At 42.3% G+C, this 17,329-nt stretch overlaps 1 protein-coding gene and 1 long non-coding RNA gene across 5 annotated transcripts in view; one reads left to right on the top strand and one right to left on the bottom strand.

Moving 5' to 3' along the window:
• Positions 1–741, top strand: part of LOC134935466 (uncharacterized) — a 1,067-nt gene extending 326 nt beyond the window's left edge. Inside the window, exons 2-3 of the long non-coding RNA XR_010180158.1 lie at positions 175–270; positions 653–741. This is a non-coding gene — a long non-coding RNA (uncharacterized LOC134935466). The remainder of the gene's footprint in view (positions 1–174; positions 271–652) is intronic.
• Positions 1–17,329, bottom strand: part of ZNF346 (zinc finger protein 346) — a 254,243-nt gene that overhangs the window by 76,954 nt on the left and 159,960 nt on the right. For 3 of the 4 annotated variants that reach the window (XM_063927942.1, XM_063927944.1, XM_063927943.1), the window contains exon 7: positions 7,606–11,744. The exons of the other annotated variant lie outside the window; for it this stretch is intronic. In XM_063927942.1, coding sequence (XP_063784012.1) covers positions 11,390–11,744 — 355 coding nt within the window. In that variant the 3' untranslated portion in view covers positions 7,606–11,389. Of the gene's footprint in view, positions 1–7,605; positions 11,745–17,329 lie in introns of those variants that run through there. 4 annotated transcript variants of the gene reach the window in all.

Raw genomic sequence — 17,329 nt, 5'->3', positions numbered from 1 at the left:
TTATGGATGTTGCTATTATAGCCTTCTTTAGCTATGAATTACTTCTGACTTCCATACTTTGATAATTGATCTAATTTTATCATGAGTAATGTCACATTGACACTTCTATATATATCGTGGCGATATGACTAAGGTGGTTAATCACGATTACATGTATGTATTTTTCTGTCACAGGCATTGCGACAGTCATTTATATTGACTCTTTGTCAAAACAATTCTGGCCCAATTCTGGGAATTAATTGTCTTATAAACCTCTGAATAAGCGAAGTGGTATGTATGAACATGTCTCAATATAAATGAAAGAACAGCACATGTGAAAATATTAACATTCACCACGAGTAATTCTTTAATAGTTGAAATCAGCTGTAATTTCATATGCAGCCTATGACAACCTTATGTATTATTTACATTTATACTAAATGACTTTTCTAAATTAAAAGTCATACCTTTGAAATGATATCAAGCTCAAATGAGTCTGACCTTCTAAAAGAATTTGATTCCTATCCATGGATCACCTTCTCATCTCCTATTCCTCCTCCTTTTCAATATATTCTGGCCATATTCTATTTTATTTTATTTATTGATTGATGTTTTATATATGTATGTACTGTATACTTTATATATATTGATGTTGTATACAATGGTTTTACAGATAATCCATGAGGTGAATATTATCCAATACCGCTCTGGTAAATTGTCCACTTATAGAAGATTTATATGCTGATTATCTGTTTTGAAGTCTCTTGGTATGTATACCTGTATCTATGAGGTGATATAGTGACTCCATTTGAGAGTCGGAAGTTCACAAAATGTTCTTTAAATGCTTAGATTGCAAAGCCCCTGATGAAGTCCGAAGGACGAAACGCGTTGGGTTTCTGAGACAACTATTGCGTTCTTCAAGAGTCACCACTATATGACTAAGAATGGAATTTTAATCATCTCATGTATAAAGTGTTACTGAATGTAATTGAACAATTTTTATGTATTGTACTTTTAAAGGAAATAAAATCCTTTTTTTATATATAAAAAATTAAGGACACTATTTATATTGATACATACCAAAGCATTACTGCAAGCTCCTTTGGGAAACTGTCTTTTTTCTATATATATATATATATATATATATATATATATATATATATATATATATATATATATATATATATATATATATATATATATATATATATAAACTAGTGATGAGCGGATTCGGTTTTACTCGGTTCTCAAAACCAAATCTTATTGGCTCACTGATGTCACGTGTTTTGGATAGCCAATAAGATTCGGTTTTGAGAACCGAGTAAAACCGAGTAAAACCGAATCCGTTCATCACTAATATAAACACACACACATAGTATATAAATAGCTATATAGCAAAGGTAGGTATATGTATATATAGGTTTACCATATCATCCCCTTAAACTGGTACACTCATGGATTACACAAGTTTTGCGGCTAATTAAAAAGAAGGTAAAATGCAGGCTCGAAGTCAGGCAGCCACAGATCCTGTGTAATTCAAAAGTGTCCCGATTGAAAGGGATGGAATGGTAAGTATAAATACTATAATATATATATATATATATATATATATATATAAATATATATATATATATATATATATATATACACACACACACACACACACACACATACATACATAGCTCAAAAAAATAAAGGGAACACTGAAATAACACATCCTAGATCTGAATGAATGAAATATTCTTATTAAATACTTTGTTCTTTACATAGTTGAATGTGCTGACAACAAAATCACAAATATCAATGGAAATCAAATTTATTAACTCATGGAGGTCTGGATTTGGAGTCACCCTCAATATTAAAGTGGAAAAACACAATACAGGCTGATCCAACTTTTATGTAATGTCCTTAAAACAAGTCAAAATGAGGCTCAGTAGTGTGTGTGGCCTCCACGTGCCTGTATAACCTCCCTACAACGCCTGGGCATGCCCCTGATGAGGTGGCGGATGGTCTCCTGAGGGACCTCCTCCCAGACCTGGACCAAAGCATCCACCAACTCCTGGACAGTCTGTGGTGCAACGTGGCGTTGGTGGATGGAGCGAGACATGATGTCCCAGATGTGCTCAATTGGATTCGGGTCTGGGGAACGGGCGGGCCAGTCCATAGAATCAATGCCTTCGTCTTGCAGGAACTGACAAACTCCAGCCACATGAGGTGTAGCATTGTCTTGCATTAGGAGGAACCCAGGGCCAACCGCACCAGCATGTGGTCTCACAAGGGGTCTGAGGATCTCATCTCGGTACCTAATGGCAGTCAGGCTACCTCTGGCGAGCACATGGAGGGCTGTGCGGCCCCCCAAAGAAATGCCACCCCACACCATTACTGACCCACTGCCAAACCAGTCATGCTGGAGGATGTTGCAGGCAGCGGAACGTTCTCCTTTGTGTCTCCAGACTGCCACGTCTGTCACATGTGCTCAGTGAGAACCTGCTTTCATCTGTGAAGAGCACAGGGCGCCAGTGACAAATTTGACAATCTTGGTGTTCTCTGGCAAATGCCAAACGTCCTACACGAACATTGGTCATGAGGAGGGTATTGCTGCTGTCAGGGATGTTGTTGGCCACAGTCCACAGTATGAGGGTCCACCACTGGATTATTTATTGTTATTGATTGAAGTGGTTCTACACAAGAACTACTTCTTATTCAATAATTCATTTTTTTTGCAGCTCAAGGGTACGGCGATGGGGTCCAATATGGCCCCATCCTACGCCAATATTTTTATGTACCAATATGAGCTATTACACATCATGGGTGATCCCATATATTCACGGCATATTAAGTTCTATGTACGTTTCATAGATGATTTATTCATGCTGTGGACTGGTGGCCAGCAACTACTAGATGATTTTGTTGATAAACTTAATAACATACCGGGATCTATTAAATTCACCAGTGCCAGTAGTGATGTTGAGATTAATTATTTGGACGTTCTGGTGCGCATACAACAAGGGACATTGACGACCGGCATGTACAGGAAGCCCACTGATAAAAACTCTCTTTTGCTTGCCTCGAGCTTCCATCCGGTAGCATTAAAGAAAGGACTGCCATATTCGCAGCTGATTCGGGTCGCAAGAATAGTCTCTGATAGAACTGCATTGCCTGAGGCTCTACATTCCATGGGTGATAAATTTGTCGAGAGGGGTTATGATGTGAGGGAAGTGAAAGAGGCGATAACTCGTTGCTTACAATTACCCCGGGAAGAACTATTGATACCCCAACAGAGACAAAAGAATAACAGAATGGTGTATGCCAGCACATACTCAATTTCCTCAAACAAGGCTCGTCAGTCTATCTTGAAACACTGGCATATTCTGCAGACCGATCCAGTGATGAAACACTTTTGCAAAGATACACCTTTATTTGGCTACCGCCGTAGCCATAATCTGAAAGAGGAGGTGACTTTTTCTGATATCAGCCCCAGAGTTGGCAGGGGTAACAGATGGCTGCAGCTACAAAAGGGTGCCTTTAAGTGCCATGGCTGTGTGAATTGCAGCTTTATGATGACAGGAAAGACATGCAGTCATCCTACTAAAGGAACAGTGTACCCGCTACGGTTTCGGATGTCATGCGACACTAAATTTGTGACATACTTGATACTCTGTCCCTGTGGGAAAATCTATATAGGGAAGACGATACGTATGTTGAAGGAGAGGATAGCGATGCACAGATCCTCTATAAAGAAGGCGTATCAAAAAATGGATGGAAGCACGCCACCGGTAGCTAGGCACTTTGTGGCTATGGGACACAAGTTAAGTGAATTTAAATTTATGCCTATTGACCATGTACCACCTTTGAGAAGAGGAGGAGATAGGCATAGACTGTTATTACAACAAGAGTGCCGGTGGATTTACACACTTGATGCGATGGTCCCTAATGGACTTAATGAGGAATGTTCATTTACTTCTTTTTTGTAATGCTGGCACTGGTGATAGACTGAAGATCCCAATGGTAATATAAGGTTATGCATAATGAGTTAATGCAGGTACTCTGGGCTTAACCAATGGGTTGTTTCATTATCATTCTCCAGGTTTTAGATTTTTAGGTGGTTAGCTCCGTCAATATTGTCGTGGATCGGGGTATGTGATGATCGACTTCTTTTTGTTGTAATTATTAGAGTTGACATTTTACCAATATATGGACCCGATACATGACAGTATTGAGGGGGATTCACTGTGTTAGTTAGGTGGTGAATATGATTGGGGCATTATGATATGTTATCTGTATACTGTTATGAGTGTAGCCTGTGGCACTGGGTCCCTGACATGCTCCCCTTGGGTTTGGACTTAGGTTGCCCTGAACGGCTGGTGTTTGCATCGTGGGTGGGACGCATGATGCGGTCCACGGGTCCGGACTTCCGGTTGGGTGACGCGTGCGTGTCGCGTGTCCGGACTTCCGGCCTGACGGGTCGCTGGCGTGCGCTCCAGCTGCGGTGTGCCCCGGCCGGGCGGGGTGATGGGTCTGAACGGAGGAGGGGGATGGCGGGGACCGCAGGTGTGACAGGTAAGCACCATTAGGTGTGTTTAAATAGAGCACACAAGTGAATAGAATTTTTTGGCACTTTATACAGGCTTATTTTGCACATGGCACTATGGCACTTTGATGACTGTTCCCCTGATGAAGGATTAAGTCCGAAAACGGCTGTTTGGGTGGTCTACTGTGTTTCTCTGTGCTGATCAAACGATGAGTATATGACGAGCCTTGTATTTTCATTCACGTTTAAGGAATTAATACAGCATTTTTTGACAAAACTACAGTGTGCTGGTCCTGTCTATGTTATTGCGTGGACATGAGATGTTATATTAACCTGTTTGACCGGACACCTGGACTATACCTCTGAGAGTGTCAGTGCGGCTTCCCGGATTCACATTCTGTGTTAACTTTATATATATATATATATATATATAAACTAGTGATGAGCGGATTCGGTTTTACTCGGTTTTACTCGGTTCTCAAAACCGAATCTTATTGGCTCACTGATGTCACGTGTTTTGGATAGCCAATAAGATTCGGTTTTGAGAACCGAGTAAAACCGAATCCGCTCATCACTAATATAAACACACACACACACATAGTATATAAATAGCTATATAGCAAAGGTAGGTATATGTATATATAGGTTTACCATATCATCCCCTTAAACTGGTACACTCATGGATTACACAGGTTTTGCGGCTAATTAAAAAGAAGGTAAAATGCAGGCTCGAAGTCAGGCAGCCACAGATCCTGTGTAATTCAAAAGTGTCCCGATTGAAAGGGATGGAATGGTAAGTATAAATACTATAATATATATATATATATATATAAATATATAAATATATATATATATAAATATATATATATATATATATACACACACACACACACACACACACACACACACACACACACACACATATACACTGCTCAAAAAAATAAAGGGAACACTGAAATAACACATCCTAGATCTGAATGAATGAAATATTCTTATTAAATACTTTGTTCTTTACATAGTTGAATGTGCTGACAACAAAATCACAGATATCAATGGAAATCAAATTTATTAACTCATGGAGGACTGGATTTGGAGTCACCCTCAATATTAAAGTGGAAAAACACAATACAGGCTGATCCAACTTTTATGTAATGTCCTTAAAACAAGTCAAAATGAGGCTCAGTAGTGTTTGTGGCCTCCACGTGCCTGTATAACCTCCCTACAACGCCTGGGCATGCCCCTGATGAGGTGGCGGATGGTCTCCTGAGGGACCTCCTCCCAGACCTGGACCAAAGCATCCACCAACTCCTGGACAGTCTGTGGTGCAACGTGGCGTTGGTGGATGGAGCGAGACATGATGTCCCAGATGTGCTCAATTGGATTCGGGTCTGGGGAACGGGCGGGCCAGTCCATAGAATCAATGCCTTCGTCTTGCAGGAACTGACAAACTCCAGCCACATGAGGTGTAGCATTGTCTTGCATTAGGAGGAACCCAGGGCCAACCGCACCAGCATGTGGTCTCACAAGGGGTCTGAGGATCTCATCTCGGTACCTAATGGCAGTCAGGCTACCTCTGGCGAGCACATGGAGGGCTGTGCGGCCCCCCAAAGAAATGCCACCCCACACCATTACTGACCCACTGCCAAACCAGTCATGCTGGAGGATGTTGCAGGCAGCGGAACGTTCTCCTTTGTGTCTCCAGACTGCCACGTCTGTCACATGTGCTCAGTGAGAACCTGCTTTCATCTGTGAAGAGCACAGGGCGCCAGTGACAAATTTGACAATCTTGGTGTTCTCTGGCAAATGCGAAACGTCCTGCACGGTGTTGGGCTGTAAGCACAACCCCCACCTGTGGACGTCGGGCCCTCATACCACCCTCATGGAGTCTGTTTCTGATCATTTGAGTAGACACATGCACATTTGTGGCTTGTTGGAGGTCATTTTGCAGGGCTCTGGCAGTGCTCCTCCTGTTCCTCCTTGCACAAAGGCGGAGGTAGCGGTCCTGCTGCTGGGTTGTTGGCCTCCTTCACGTCTCCTGATGTACTGGTCTGTCTCCTGGTAGCGCCTCCATGCTCTGGACACTACGCTGACAGACACCGCAAACCTTCTTGCCACAGCTCACATTGATGTGCCATCCTGGATGAGCTGCACTACCTGAGCCACTTGTGTGGGTTGTAGGGAGGTCATACAGGCACGTGGAGGCCACACACACTACTAAGCCTCATTTTGACTTGTTTTAAGGACATTACATCAAAGTTGGATCAGCCTGTAGTGTGATTTTCCACTTTAATATTGAGGGTGACTCCAAATCCAGACCTCCATGGGTTAATAAATTTGATTTGCATTGATAATGTGTGTGATTTTGTTGTCACCACATTCAACTATGTAAAGAACAAAGTATTTAACAAGAATATTTCATTCATTCAGATCTAGGATGTGTTATTTTAGTGTTCCCTTTATTTTTTTGAGCAGTGTATACACATACACAGTGTATATATATATATAAAAAAAGATCCATGGATTTCCCCAAGCAAAGAACAGGCGGCACTCCTCCAGTCTTGTAAAAAATCCCAAAATGTGCTCTTTATTTAAGCCAACGTTTCAAGACCCATTGGCCTTTTCATCAGGGTTAGCACCCTGATGAAAAGGCCAATGGGCCTTGAAACTGACATAAATAAAGAGCACATTTTGGCATTTTTAACAAGACCGGAGGAGTGTCGCCTGTTCCTTGCTTGGGGATACCTGCATCTTCATATCATTGGTGGGAAGGCACCCTGGCATTTTGCAATTTTTCCCGGAGTGCCCTTTTACATGTCTCCTATCTATCTATCTATCTATACACATACCTAAGTGGAATTGGCTGACTTGATTTATAGGCAGCTTGTGATAAACTGCAGGATGAAAACAAAAATCAGTAGCAAGTCCACTCTATACTGTTTCTCATTCCTGGTATGTATATCCTGCCACATCTTACCACTATTATAATCTATTAGTGCTTATCAATCGTTTATAGGAACCACCAGAAAGTGGGGCTTGCTTCTAAATTGAGTCAGTATTTACATTTTCAGCACACTGAAATAAAAACATAAGGCACATTTTAGTTATGTAAAGAAAACATCTGTTTAATTTGCTAACACAGGGAATTTTTGTACAAGTGGAATGAACACAAAAACATTTGCACAATGTAACTTATTAGCATGTGTTGTTCCCCCTTATGATTTCACAGCCCATGTGACTTCATAAGGCAACATGTGATCACAAGCGCTCCTCTTAAGTACATGTCCAATGCCAAGCAAGGTGCCCCCAGCCAAATTTACGTACTTGTGGTCAAATGCTGGGATTTGTAGAATTATATTGTGCACTAGGTCAAAGCCTTCTTGAATGAACTACAAGGATCAAGGCAAAAGCAACAGTATAACTTATGTAATAAGAATAAGACAAGTGAATAAAGCATGTATTACCATGCAGCTCAAACACTGAACAATGATCTCCCCATTCCACAAGATTCATCAACAATCATATAACAGCTTCACAGCTCGCTGAACAGGTGGCGTTTAGTATGGTAGACAACAGGCACCAGTAGCTTCATGGATAACAGGACCAGGATTCCATTCTGATAGAGTCACTGTTACTCTAGGGACTCGCAGACCAAAAGATGGACCATAGACATGACCCTTGTTACTCACAGACTACCACTCTACCATTTCTGTCAACATAACTAGACTAAGCGAGGGGCAAGCTATCAGCAACATAGAAATGAATTCTGCAATAAGAAAAGGGAACTGTAATGCAAAGAACTGAAAACACATTACAAGTGTTTCATTTCTAAACAGCACTGCAACTCAAATATGAAAGTGGAAAAAAACATACCATTAAAATCACACTAAAAGCAGTAATGTGAATTATAAGAACACAGGTAAAAAGAATTGTAAAATATACCATTCATAAAATCTAAACATTGGTTGTGTAGAAAAGACAGGAACAAAAAAAAGTGACACAATCTTTGCCTACAGTATAACAAACACAATAATTTCCTGCTGCCCTTGCCCATTCCAGATTACTCAGACTCCTCAAAACAAACTTACTATACACATTGCTAGAGCAGCTACCTGCAAGATTACTGCTTCTTGTAATATTTCGCCCCACTCACACACTTTATCAAAAGTTATTTAACCCGGGTCCCAGGCTTGGTGTGAAAGGGTCTACCTGGGTTGTGTTATACGGGAATCTGACCCTGGTCACACTAAAAATATGGAGTCGGATCACCGGCGCTTGGCGATGTCATCCCTAAGCGCCAACAAATGGAAGAACCGCCAATAACCCAAGGTCCATCCTGCAGCGGGAACGCTGTTTCAAGCAGCTGGACGCGGCTCGAAACAGCAATCAATAACCTAGGTTGGGCCCAAGTTTTTGGTGTAAGAGAATTTAGCAGACATACCAGATAGAATACATGTCTGGTAGTCCAAGAAGTTCTTCAGTCCTCTTACATAAAGTACTGGCACCCCTGGTCTCCTTTTACAACCAAGGCCTGCATAGTTTTTTATTTAAGCCTCCCTATATGGCTACTACCTCTGTATTCTGACCCATTTACGTGGGTTCATGGTTATATATCCTCCGATTATACATCCTCAGATTTTATTTTACGATTGGATTGATTTTCTATTAATCATTTTCCTTTTTTGGCTTATGATGCTTTCAATAAACTGTTAATTAAATAAAAACTACAAAGAAAAACGGGAAGGTAATCTTTAAGCACAATTTGTATTGTGCCTGTCATCCAATAATCACTGCATAAAAAAATGGCATTAAAACAGGGCTCTAGGATTACATTTCATCCCAACTACTGCAGTTCCGATTACAGGAGCCCACAAGGTTTTGGTTATTGCGTACAGTTGTCAGTACATTCATTGCTCGCTAGGTAAGTAAAGATGGTTTAATTCAAAATCTGTGTAATTCTAGCTAGATTGTTCTTAGTTTTCTTAGTATAGATTATCCTCCTGTTTAGCTAAATCAGATTTATTCTAATACACGTAACGTAAACCATTAATGTAACGTATAAAAAATGCACTAGGAATAAGAATTATGCTTTTCAAAAAGGGCCAACAAAAAGAAAAATTAGAAAAATTTCTGATACTCATGTCACAGAAGGTGGAATGGAATTTAATTATATCATTATATGCCCAAAAGAAAGGCGATATTAAATAAACAAGTTTTGCTACATAAGCAACATAATTCAAACTTAAAGTTTTAGGGCTCATTCACACCTATGTGCTCTTTGTTTGCTTTTCACATGTCAACCTATAAAAAGCTCAATCAAAACAGGATAAAATGAGTCACCATCAAGGCAGCATGTCCATTCTATGGGGGGAATTCAAATGTTTGAAAAGTCGGTTGGGTGTTTGCTTCTTCCTGTCTATTAGATAGGAAAAAACGACACCCAACTGACTTTTCAAACAACTGAATACCCCATGTATCATGTGATAACATGTGCTACCAGTACAAAAGCAATGAACGAAGAGCACATGAAAAATGAGTTGGAAAAAAATAAAGATCACTAAAACACAAGACAGCCTTAAGTTTTCAGAAACTTTTTTAAAACCCATTTTCCCATTGAATGTGTGAGAAATATTACTCTACTCAAAGTCCCTAGTTTATTCAACTCAATTACTGGACACTGAGTGCCACCTGGTGGCTGGCTGCAAAAACACAAGCTGAAACAGTATAATTTATAGCTAGGACCATAATACCAGATCGACCACATGCAAATTATTATTGGGAAACCTCTTGTTTGTATTGGATGCATTTGGGGCTCTAAATGATTGCCTGTCGCCACCGAGGACAGTGCTGCTTGAATGCAGAATCAACACTTCACCAACAAACTATTCCAAGTTGAAATCCAGTAGAACCCTTACAAAAACCAAACAATAGTTCTTCCTACTTGTATATTATGCGAACATTAAAGAGCACTACAGTACTGTAAACAAAATGTGTTGTTTTCCAAGACGACAAATGCAGCAATCTTAAATTGACCTCCTTTATTACTCAAGACCATTTGTGCAAAATCAGTGACTGCTTAATCAAGAAAATAGTTATATTTTACTTTCAGCTTTCTTTACCATTCCAGACAGCACCTGTAAATGTTATATACATAAGGAAACTGCTGGCTGCAATTTAAGAAAATTTTTTAACAACTAATAGACTTCAACATAAAATGGCCTACACAATAATTCACAGCTGAACAATAGTTTGCCATGGCAATTAAACAAAGCTTGATGGTAAGCTGGGCTTGGGGTATGGATACAAAGCGACCCACTGGTTCCAACACGTAACTGGTATCTACATATAGCCACTGCCGGCATTTAAACAAAGCTATATAGCGAACAGCAAGTTGTATGGAGTTTCTCTGGATTTAGGCGAGCGGACCTCACCATTTTAACTGCTGACGTAGTTATATGAAACCAAATCACCAGCATTGTAAATTGCGCACATCAATGTATAGAGGACAATGTGTGTGGGTAGAGTGGGGAGGGAGGACCCTGGCTGCTACACGGAAGGGTGTACAGACCATGGGTGCTAAACTGTAATGGGAGGATGGCTGTAGGCTGAGGCCACTGCAATAAGAGACAGGTGATTTATAATAATTAAACTCTGCCCTATTAATTTCCCTTTCTGCTCAAGCCCTTTCAAAAATCAAAGAAAACATTCTATTACAAACAGTGATTTCAATTAAACTTTTAACTACTGCTTATGATGTTAATAATTCCTGTGGAATTACAGCAAAGGGGAAAAGAATGAGGGCAGAGACTAGGCTAGCATCTTAACTCTCATTCCTGGCTTGTTAGCACGACTGAACTTAAGGCAGCAAAAACTAAAACTGGTCTAGTAGCCTTGGTTGAAATAATTGTAGCCATCAGGACCTATTGTTTCTTTGTTAACATAGGACTGGTGGATCTGTGAAGCATAAGAGGGCCTTGGTAGTAAACCTCCACCAGAAGAAAATCTCCCCGCTGATGACAGACCATATGACGAAGACAGACTGCCTGCTGATGAGAAACCTCCAGATGATGAATAATAGTTAGATGATGACAGTCCACCTGGTGAGGACGAGAAATTACTGCCTGCGTAGGGAGCCTCAGGGGTAAACCGGCGGCTGGATGATGAAACACCACCGAACGACTTACGATCAGGAGATGGTGAAAGTCTGCCCGAGGATGTAGTTATCATGGCCATTAAACTAGTGGAAGAAAAAAATAGTAAACTATAGTAAAAGAAAAAAAAAACCTACACACCACATGCATATAAACTCAAATAAATCATACTGTATTCAATCCCAGTTTAAATAGTGTTTGTTCAGATGCCATTGCCTTCATGATCGGAAGTAATTTACAGCTTTGTGATGAGGACATGTCACAGGCTTGCTGAGCATCAATTTAACTGGGAAGAAATTTAAACAAACGTCCGTACCATAGTGAATATCACAGTGTTTGGTACAGGTAGGTTAGTGAAGACAATAACTTTATTTTAAAAACATTATACAGGAAACAATAGGATAAAAATACATTTTCACAATTTTTCCAGATACTTTCACACAGTAAGTACCATAAATGTATTTTCCTATGACGATTGTATACTTGTTTTGTAACTGGGAAACAGTGTCATCCACATGAGAAGTTTATGAGATGGGAGCTTGATAACACTATTAGTGTGCTAGCAGTTTCCATTGAGACCATCCTGAACAGGAGAAACGATTGTCTTCCTTCAGAAGACTGAAGGTGTCCGATAACAGGAGTGCACAAGAACTTCACTTTGTTGTTTATCATACCGTAACTCACCCAAATGTTGCCAAAATTATCTTCTTTAAAACTAAGTCTTATATTAATATCTTACACTACAATGGGCAGTATTCTATTAGCAGCTATATAGAATCGTTGGGGGCTATCCTTTTAGCAACAATGCTGGCACTTATTGGGGATTATGTTTCAGGTCCCATGTGTTTTCGTGCAATTGCAGGTCCAATTTAGGCCGATCAAAATGGCCTTTAATTGGATACCGTGTTAATGACCATCCGTCATTAATCGAAATATCCGGACAAAATCGCATCAGGCCTAATGGGATACCGCCCAATGTATAATGCTAGACTATGTACAACCATAATAATAAGATTTTACTTACCGGTAAATCTATTTCTCGTAGTCCGTAGAGGATGCTGGGACTCCGTAAGGACCATGGGGAATAGACGGGCTCCGCAGGAGATAGGGCACTTTAAGAAAGCTTTGGATTCTGGGTGTGCACTGGCTCCTCCCGCTATGCCCCTCCTCCAGACCTCAGTTAGGGAAACTGTGCCCAGAGGAGATGGACAGTACGAGGAAGGATTTTTGTAAATCTAAGGGCGAGATTCATACCAGCCACATCGTATAACTTAAGATAAACTTACCCAGTTAATAGTATGAACAACAACATAGCCACAGTATCACCGAAAACTAACATAACCCTTATGTAAGCAATAACTATATACAAGTCATGCAGAAGAACAAAAACTGTATACACCTGGCGCCACCGCCCACAAAGTATTAGCAGCTAGTCTCGGGGATTAAGTTCCAATTCCCCCAAATTTGATAACAGAAAAAAGAGAATGTGAGACAGCGCTAATTGCTTTGACGTTTTTTATATAATTAAAACACAATTTCACAATAACACATGTAAATACCGGCCAGTATTATTTAAAATATACATATAATCTAATTGACTACTAAGAAAATCAATATAGCTTATCCCTTTAAGGAACTGCTGAATACAATAATGCTGCAATGTTATATTGCAGAGATATCACTCTATCCTTTCTGGAGGCAAATGGATCGATGAAATTTGCAAATTAAAGTCCCACTGTGGATAATTCCAGCACAGTTCTTTATGGGTACAACATGCACCTCTACCAATCAATTCAAAGATGGTATGCAGTTCTTATTGCGTGCCAAACCAGGGTAGGATATTTGCCGTGTTGGTAAAAAGCAAATCCTAACAGCACTTGAATGACACCAAATGAGCTGTTGGTTGGTATATAAACAGTTCTTTTAGGTGCACCATGCAAAGCACCAATTACCTCTCACAGCTGCTCCTCTCACTTATGGCTCTGCCTGTATTCTCAGGCTGCAGTGTGGAGTCCGTTGTATTCCCCCTTAGCACTGGGGTGTTGTATTGAATGTGCGCCGGCCGGCTAGCAGACCATTCTGCAAAAGTGGCAGTGTATCTCTCCCGGATGTCTTGCTCGTGACAAACGCGTTTCTCCGCCTCCTAATTAGCATCGGCGGCTTCCTCAGTGTCACTGACACATTCAATACAACACCCCAGTGCTAAGGGGGAATACAGCTCATTTGGTGTCATTCAAGTGCTGTTAGGATTTGCTTTTTACCAACACGGCAAATATCCTACCCTGGTTTGGCAGAACTGTGCTGGAATTATCCACAGTGGGACTTTAATTTGCAAATTTCATCGATCCATTTGCCTCCAGAAAGGATAGAGTGATATCTCTGCAATATAACATTGCAGCATTATTGTATTCAGCAGTTCCTTAAAGGGATAAGCTATATTGATTTTCTTAGTAGTCAATTAGATTATATGTATATTTTAAATAATACTGGCCGGTATTTACATGTGTTATTGTGAAATTGTGTTTTAATTATATAAAAAACGTCAAAGCAATTAGCGCTGTCTCACATTCTCTTTTTTCATGCAGAAGAAGTCCGCACTTGGGACTGGCGCCCAGCATCCTCTACGGACTACGAGAAATAGATTTACCGGTAAGTAAAATCTTATTTTCTCTAACGTCCTTGAGGATGCTGGGACTCCGTAAGGACCATGGGGATTATACCAAAGCTCCCAAACGGGCGGGAGAGTGCGGATGACTCTGCAGCACCGATTGAGCAAACAGGAGGTCCTCCTCAGCCAGGGTATCAAACTTATAGAACTTTGCAAAGGTGTTTGTCCCCGAACAAGTAGCTGCTTGGCACAACTGTAATGCCGAGACCCCTCGGGCAGCCGCCCAAGAAGAGCCCACTTTCCTAGTGGATTGGGCCTTAACCGATTTCGGTAACGGCAATCCTGCCGTAGAATGCACCTGCTGAATCGTGTTACAGATCCAGCGAGCAATAGTCTGCTTTGAAGCAGGGGAGCCAACCTTATTGGCAGCATACAGAACAAACAAAGCTTCAGTCTTCCTGATCCGAGCCGTTCTGGTCACATAAATCTTCAAAGCCCTGACTACATCCAGGGACTCGGAATCCTCCAAGTCCCTTGTAGCCACAGGCACGACAATAGGTTGGTTCACATGAAAAGATGAGACCACTTTTGGCAGAAAGTGAGGACGAGTCCTCAACTCTGCCCTATCCACGTGAAAAACCAAGTATGGGCTTTTATGCTATAAAGCCGCCAATTCTGAAACACGCCTCGCCGAAGCTAACGCCAACAACAACAACATGATCACCTTCCACGTGAGGTATTTGAACTCCAGAGTTTTAAGTGGTTCAAACCAAGGTGACTTGAGGAAACGTAACACCACGTTAAGATCCCAAGGCGCCACCGGAGGCACAAAGGGAGGCTGAATATGCAGCACCCCCTTCACAAAAGTCTGTACCTCAGGAAGAGAGGCTAATTCTCTTTGAAAGAAAATGGATAAGGCCGAAATCTGGACCTTTATGGACCCTAATTTTAGGCCCAAGGTCACTCCTGTTTGAAGGAAGTGATGTAGAAGGCCCAAATGGAACTCCTACGTACGAGCAGCTCTGGCTTCACACCAAGAAACATATTTCCGCCATATACGGTGATAATGTTTTAACGTCACGTCTTTCCTAGCCTTGATCAGAGTAGGAATGACTTCCTCCGGTATTCCTTTTTCCGCTAAGATCCGGCGTTCAACCGCCATGCCGTCAAACGCAGCCGCGGTAAGTCTTGGAACAGACAGGGCCCCTGCTGCAGCAGGTCCTGCCTTAGAGGAAGAGGCCACGGATCTTCTGTGAGCAACTCTTGCAGTTCCAGATACCAAGTCCTCCGTGGCCAATCTGGAACAATGAGGATTGTTCTGACCCTGCTTATTCTTACAATTCTCAACACCTTGGGTATGAGAGGAAGAGGAGGAAACACATAGACCGATCTGAACACCCAAGGTGTCACCAGAGCGTCTACCGCTACCGCCTGAGGGTCCCTTGACCTGGCGCAATACCGATTTAGCTTTTTGTTGAGACGGGACGCCATCATGTCTATTTGAGGCAGGCCACACCGATCTGCGATCTGTGCAAAGACTTCTTGATGAAGTCCCCACTCCCCCGGATGCAGGTCGTGCCTGCTGAGGAAGTCCGCCTCCCAGTTGTGCACCCCCGGGATAAACACAGCTGACCGCGCGCTTACATGGCCTTCCACCCAGCGTAGAATCCTGGTCGCTTCTGCCATGGCCACTCTGCTCCTTGTTCCGCCTTGGCGGTTTATATGAGCCACTGCCTTGACATTGTCTGACTGAATCAGAACCGGTCTTCTCTGAAGTAAGTTCTCCGCTTGACGCAGGGCGTTGTATATGGCCCTCAACTCCAGGACGTTGATGTGGAGACAAGTCTCCAGGCTTGACCAGAGACCTTGGAAATTTCTTTCCAGTGCCACTGCTCCCCAGCCTCGGAGGCTTGCGCCCGTGGTCACCAGGACCCAGTCCTGAATGCCGAACCTGCGACCCTCTAGAAGGTGAGCACTGTTCAGCCACCACAGGACAGATACCCTGGTCCTGGGAGACAGGGTGATCCTTTGATGCATTTGTAAATGGGACCCGGACCACTTGTCCAAGAGGTCCCATTGAAAAGTCCTCGCATGGAATCTGCCGAAAGGGATGGCCTTGTATGAAGCCACCATCTTCCCCAGGACCCGCGTGCACTGATAGGTTAAATAGGTTCCTGACCATGGTCATGAGTTCCTGAACCTTTTCGATTGGAAGAAAAACCTTTTTCTGGTCTGTGTCTAGGATCAGGCCCAGAAAGGTCAGACGCATTGTAGGAACTATCTGGGACTTCGGTATATTGAGAATCCAGCCGTGTAGCTGCAACGTCTTCATGGACAGAGACACGCTTGTCCAGCAACTTCTCCCGAGATCTCGCCTTTATTAGGAGATCGTCCAAGTATGGGATAATTGTGACCCCCTGCCTGCGCAGGAGCACCATCATTTCCGCCATTACCTTGGTGAAAACCCTCGGGGCCGTGGAAAGCCCAAACGGCAACGTCTGAAATTGCTAGTGACAGTCCTGCACTGCAAATCTCAGAAACGCCTGATGGGGGGGGGGGGGGGCTGTGGGGCGGATATTGGAACATGAAGGTATACATCCTTTATGTCCAGGGACACCATCCAATCCCCCCCCTCCAGGCTGGCGATGACCGCCCGGAGTGATTCCACTTTGAACTTGAACCTTTTCAAGTACAAGTTTAGAGATTTCAGGTTTAAAATGGGCCTGACCGAACCGTCCGGTTTCGGGACCACAAACAGGGTTGAATAATATCCCTCTCCCTGCTGGAGATGAGGAACTGTGACAATCACCTGTTGAACACACAATTTTTGGATTGCTGTCAACACTGACTCCCTCTCTGACGGGGAAGTCGGCAGGGCCGATTTGAAAAACCGGCGAGGAGGCAAGTCTTCGAATTCTAGCCTGTATCCCTGAGCAACAATCTCTACTGCCCAGGGATCCACCTGCGATTGAACCCAGACGTGGCTGAAAAACCGAAGACGAGCCCCCACCAGATCTGCCTCCCCCCGGGAAGCCCCAGCGTCATGCGGTGGACCTTGCAGAT

This window comes from Pseudophryne corroboree, chromosome 6 (genome assembly GCF_028390025.1).
Source record: "Pseudophryne corroboree isolate aPseCor3 chromosome 6, aPseCor3.hap2, whole genome shotgun sequence".
Classification (NCBI taxonomy): Eukaryota; Metazoa; Chordata; class Amphibia; order Anura; family Myobatrachidae; genus Pseudophryne; species Pseudophryne corroboree.
The sequence above is the reverse complement of the archived record's forward strand: the minus strand, read 5'-3'. Positions and strand labels throughout refer to the sequence as shown.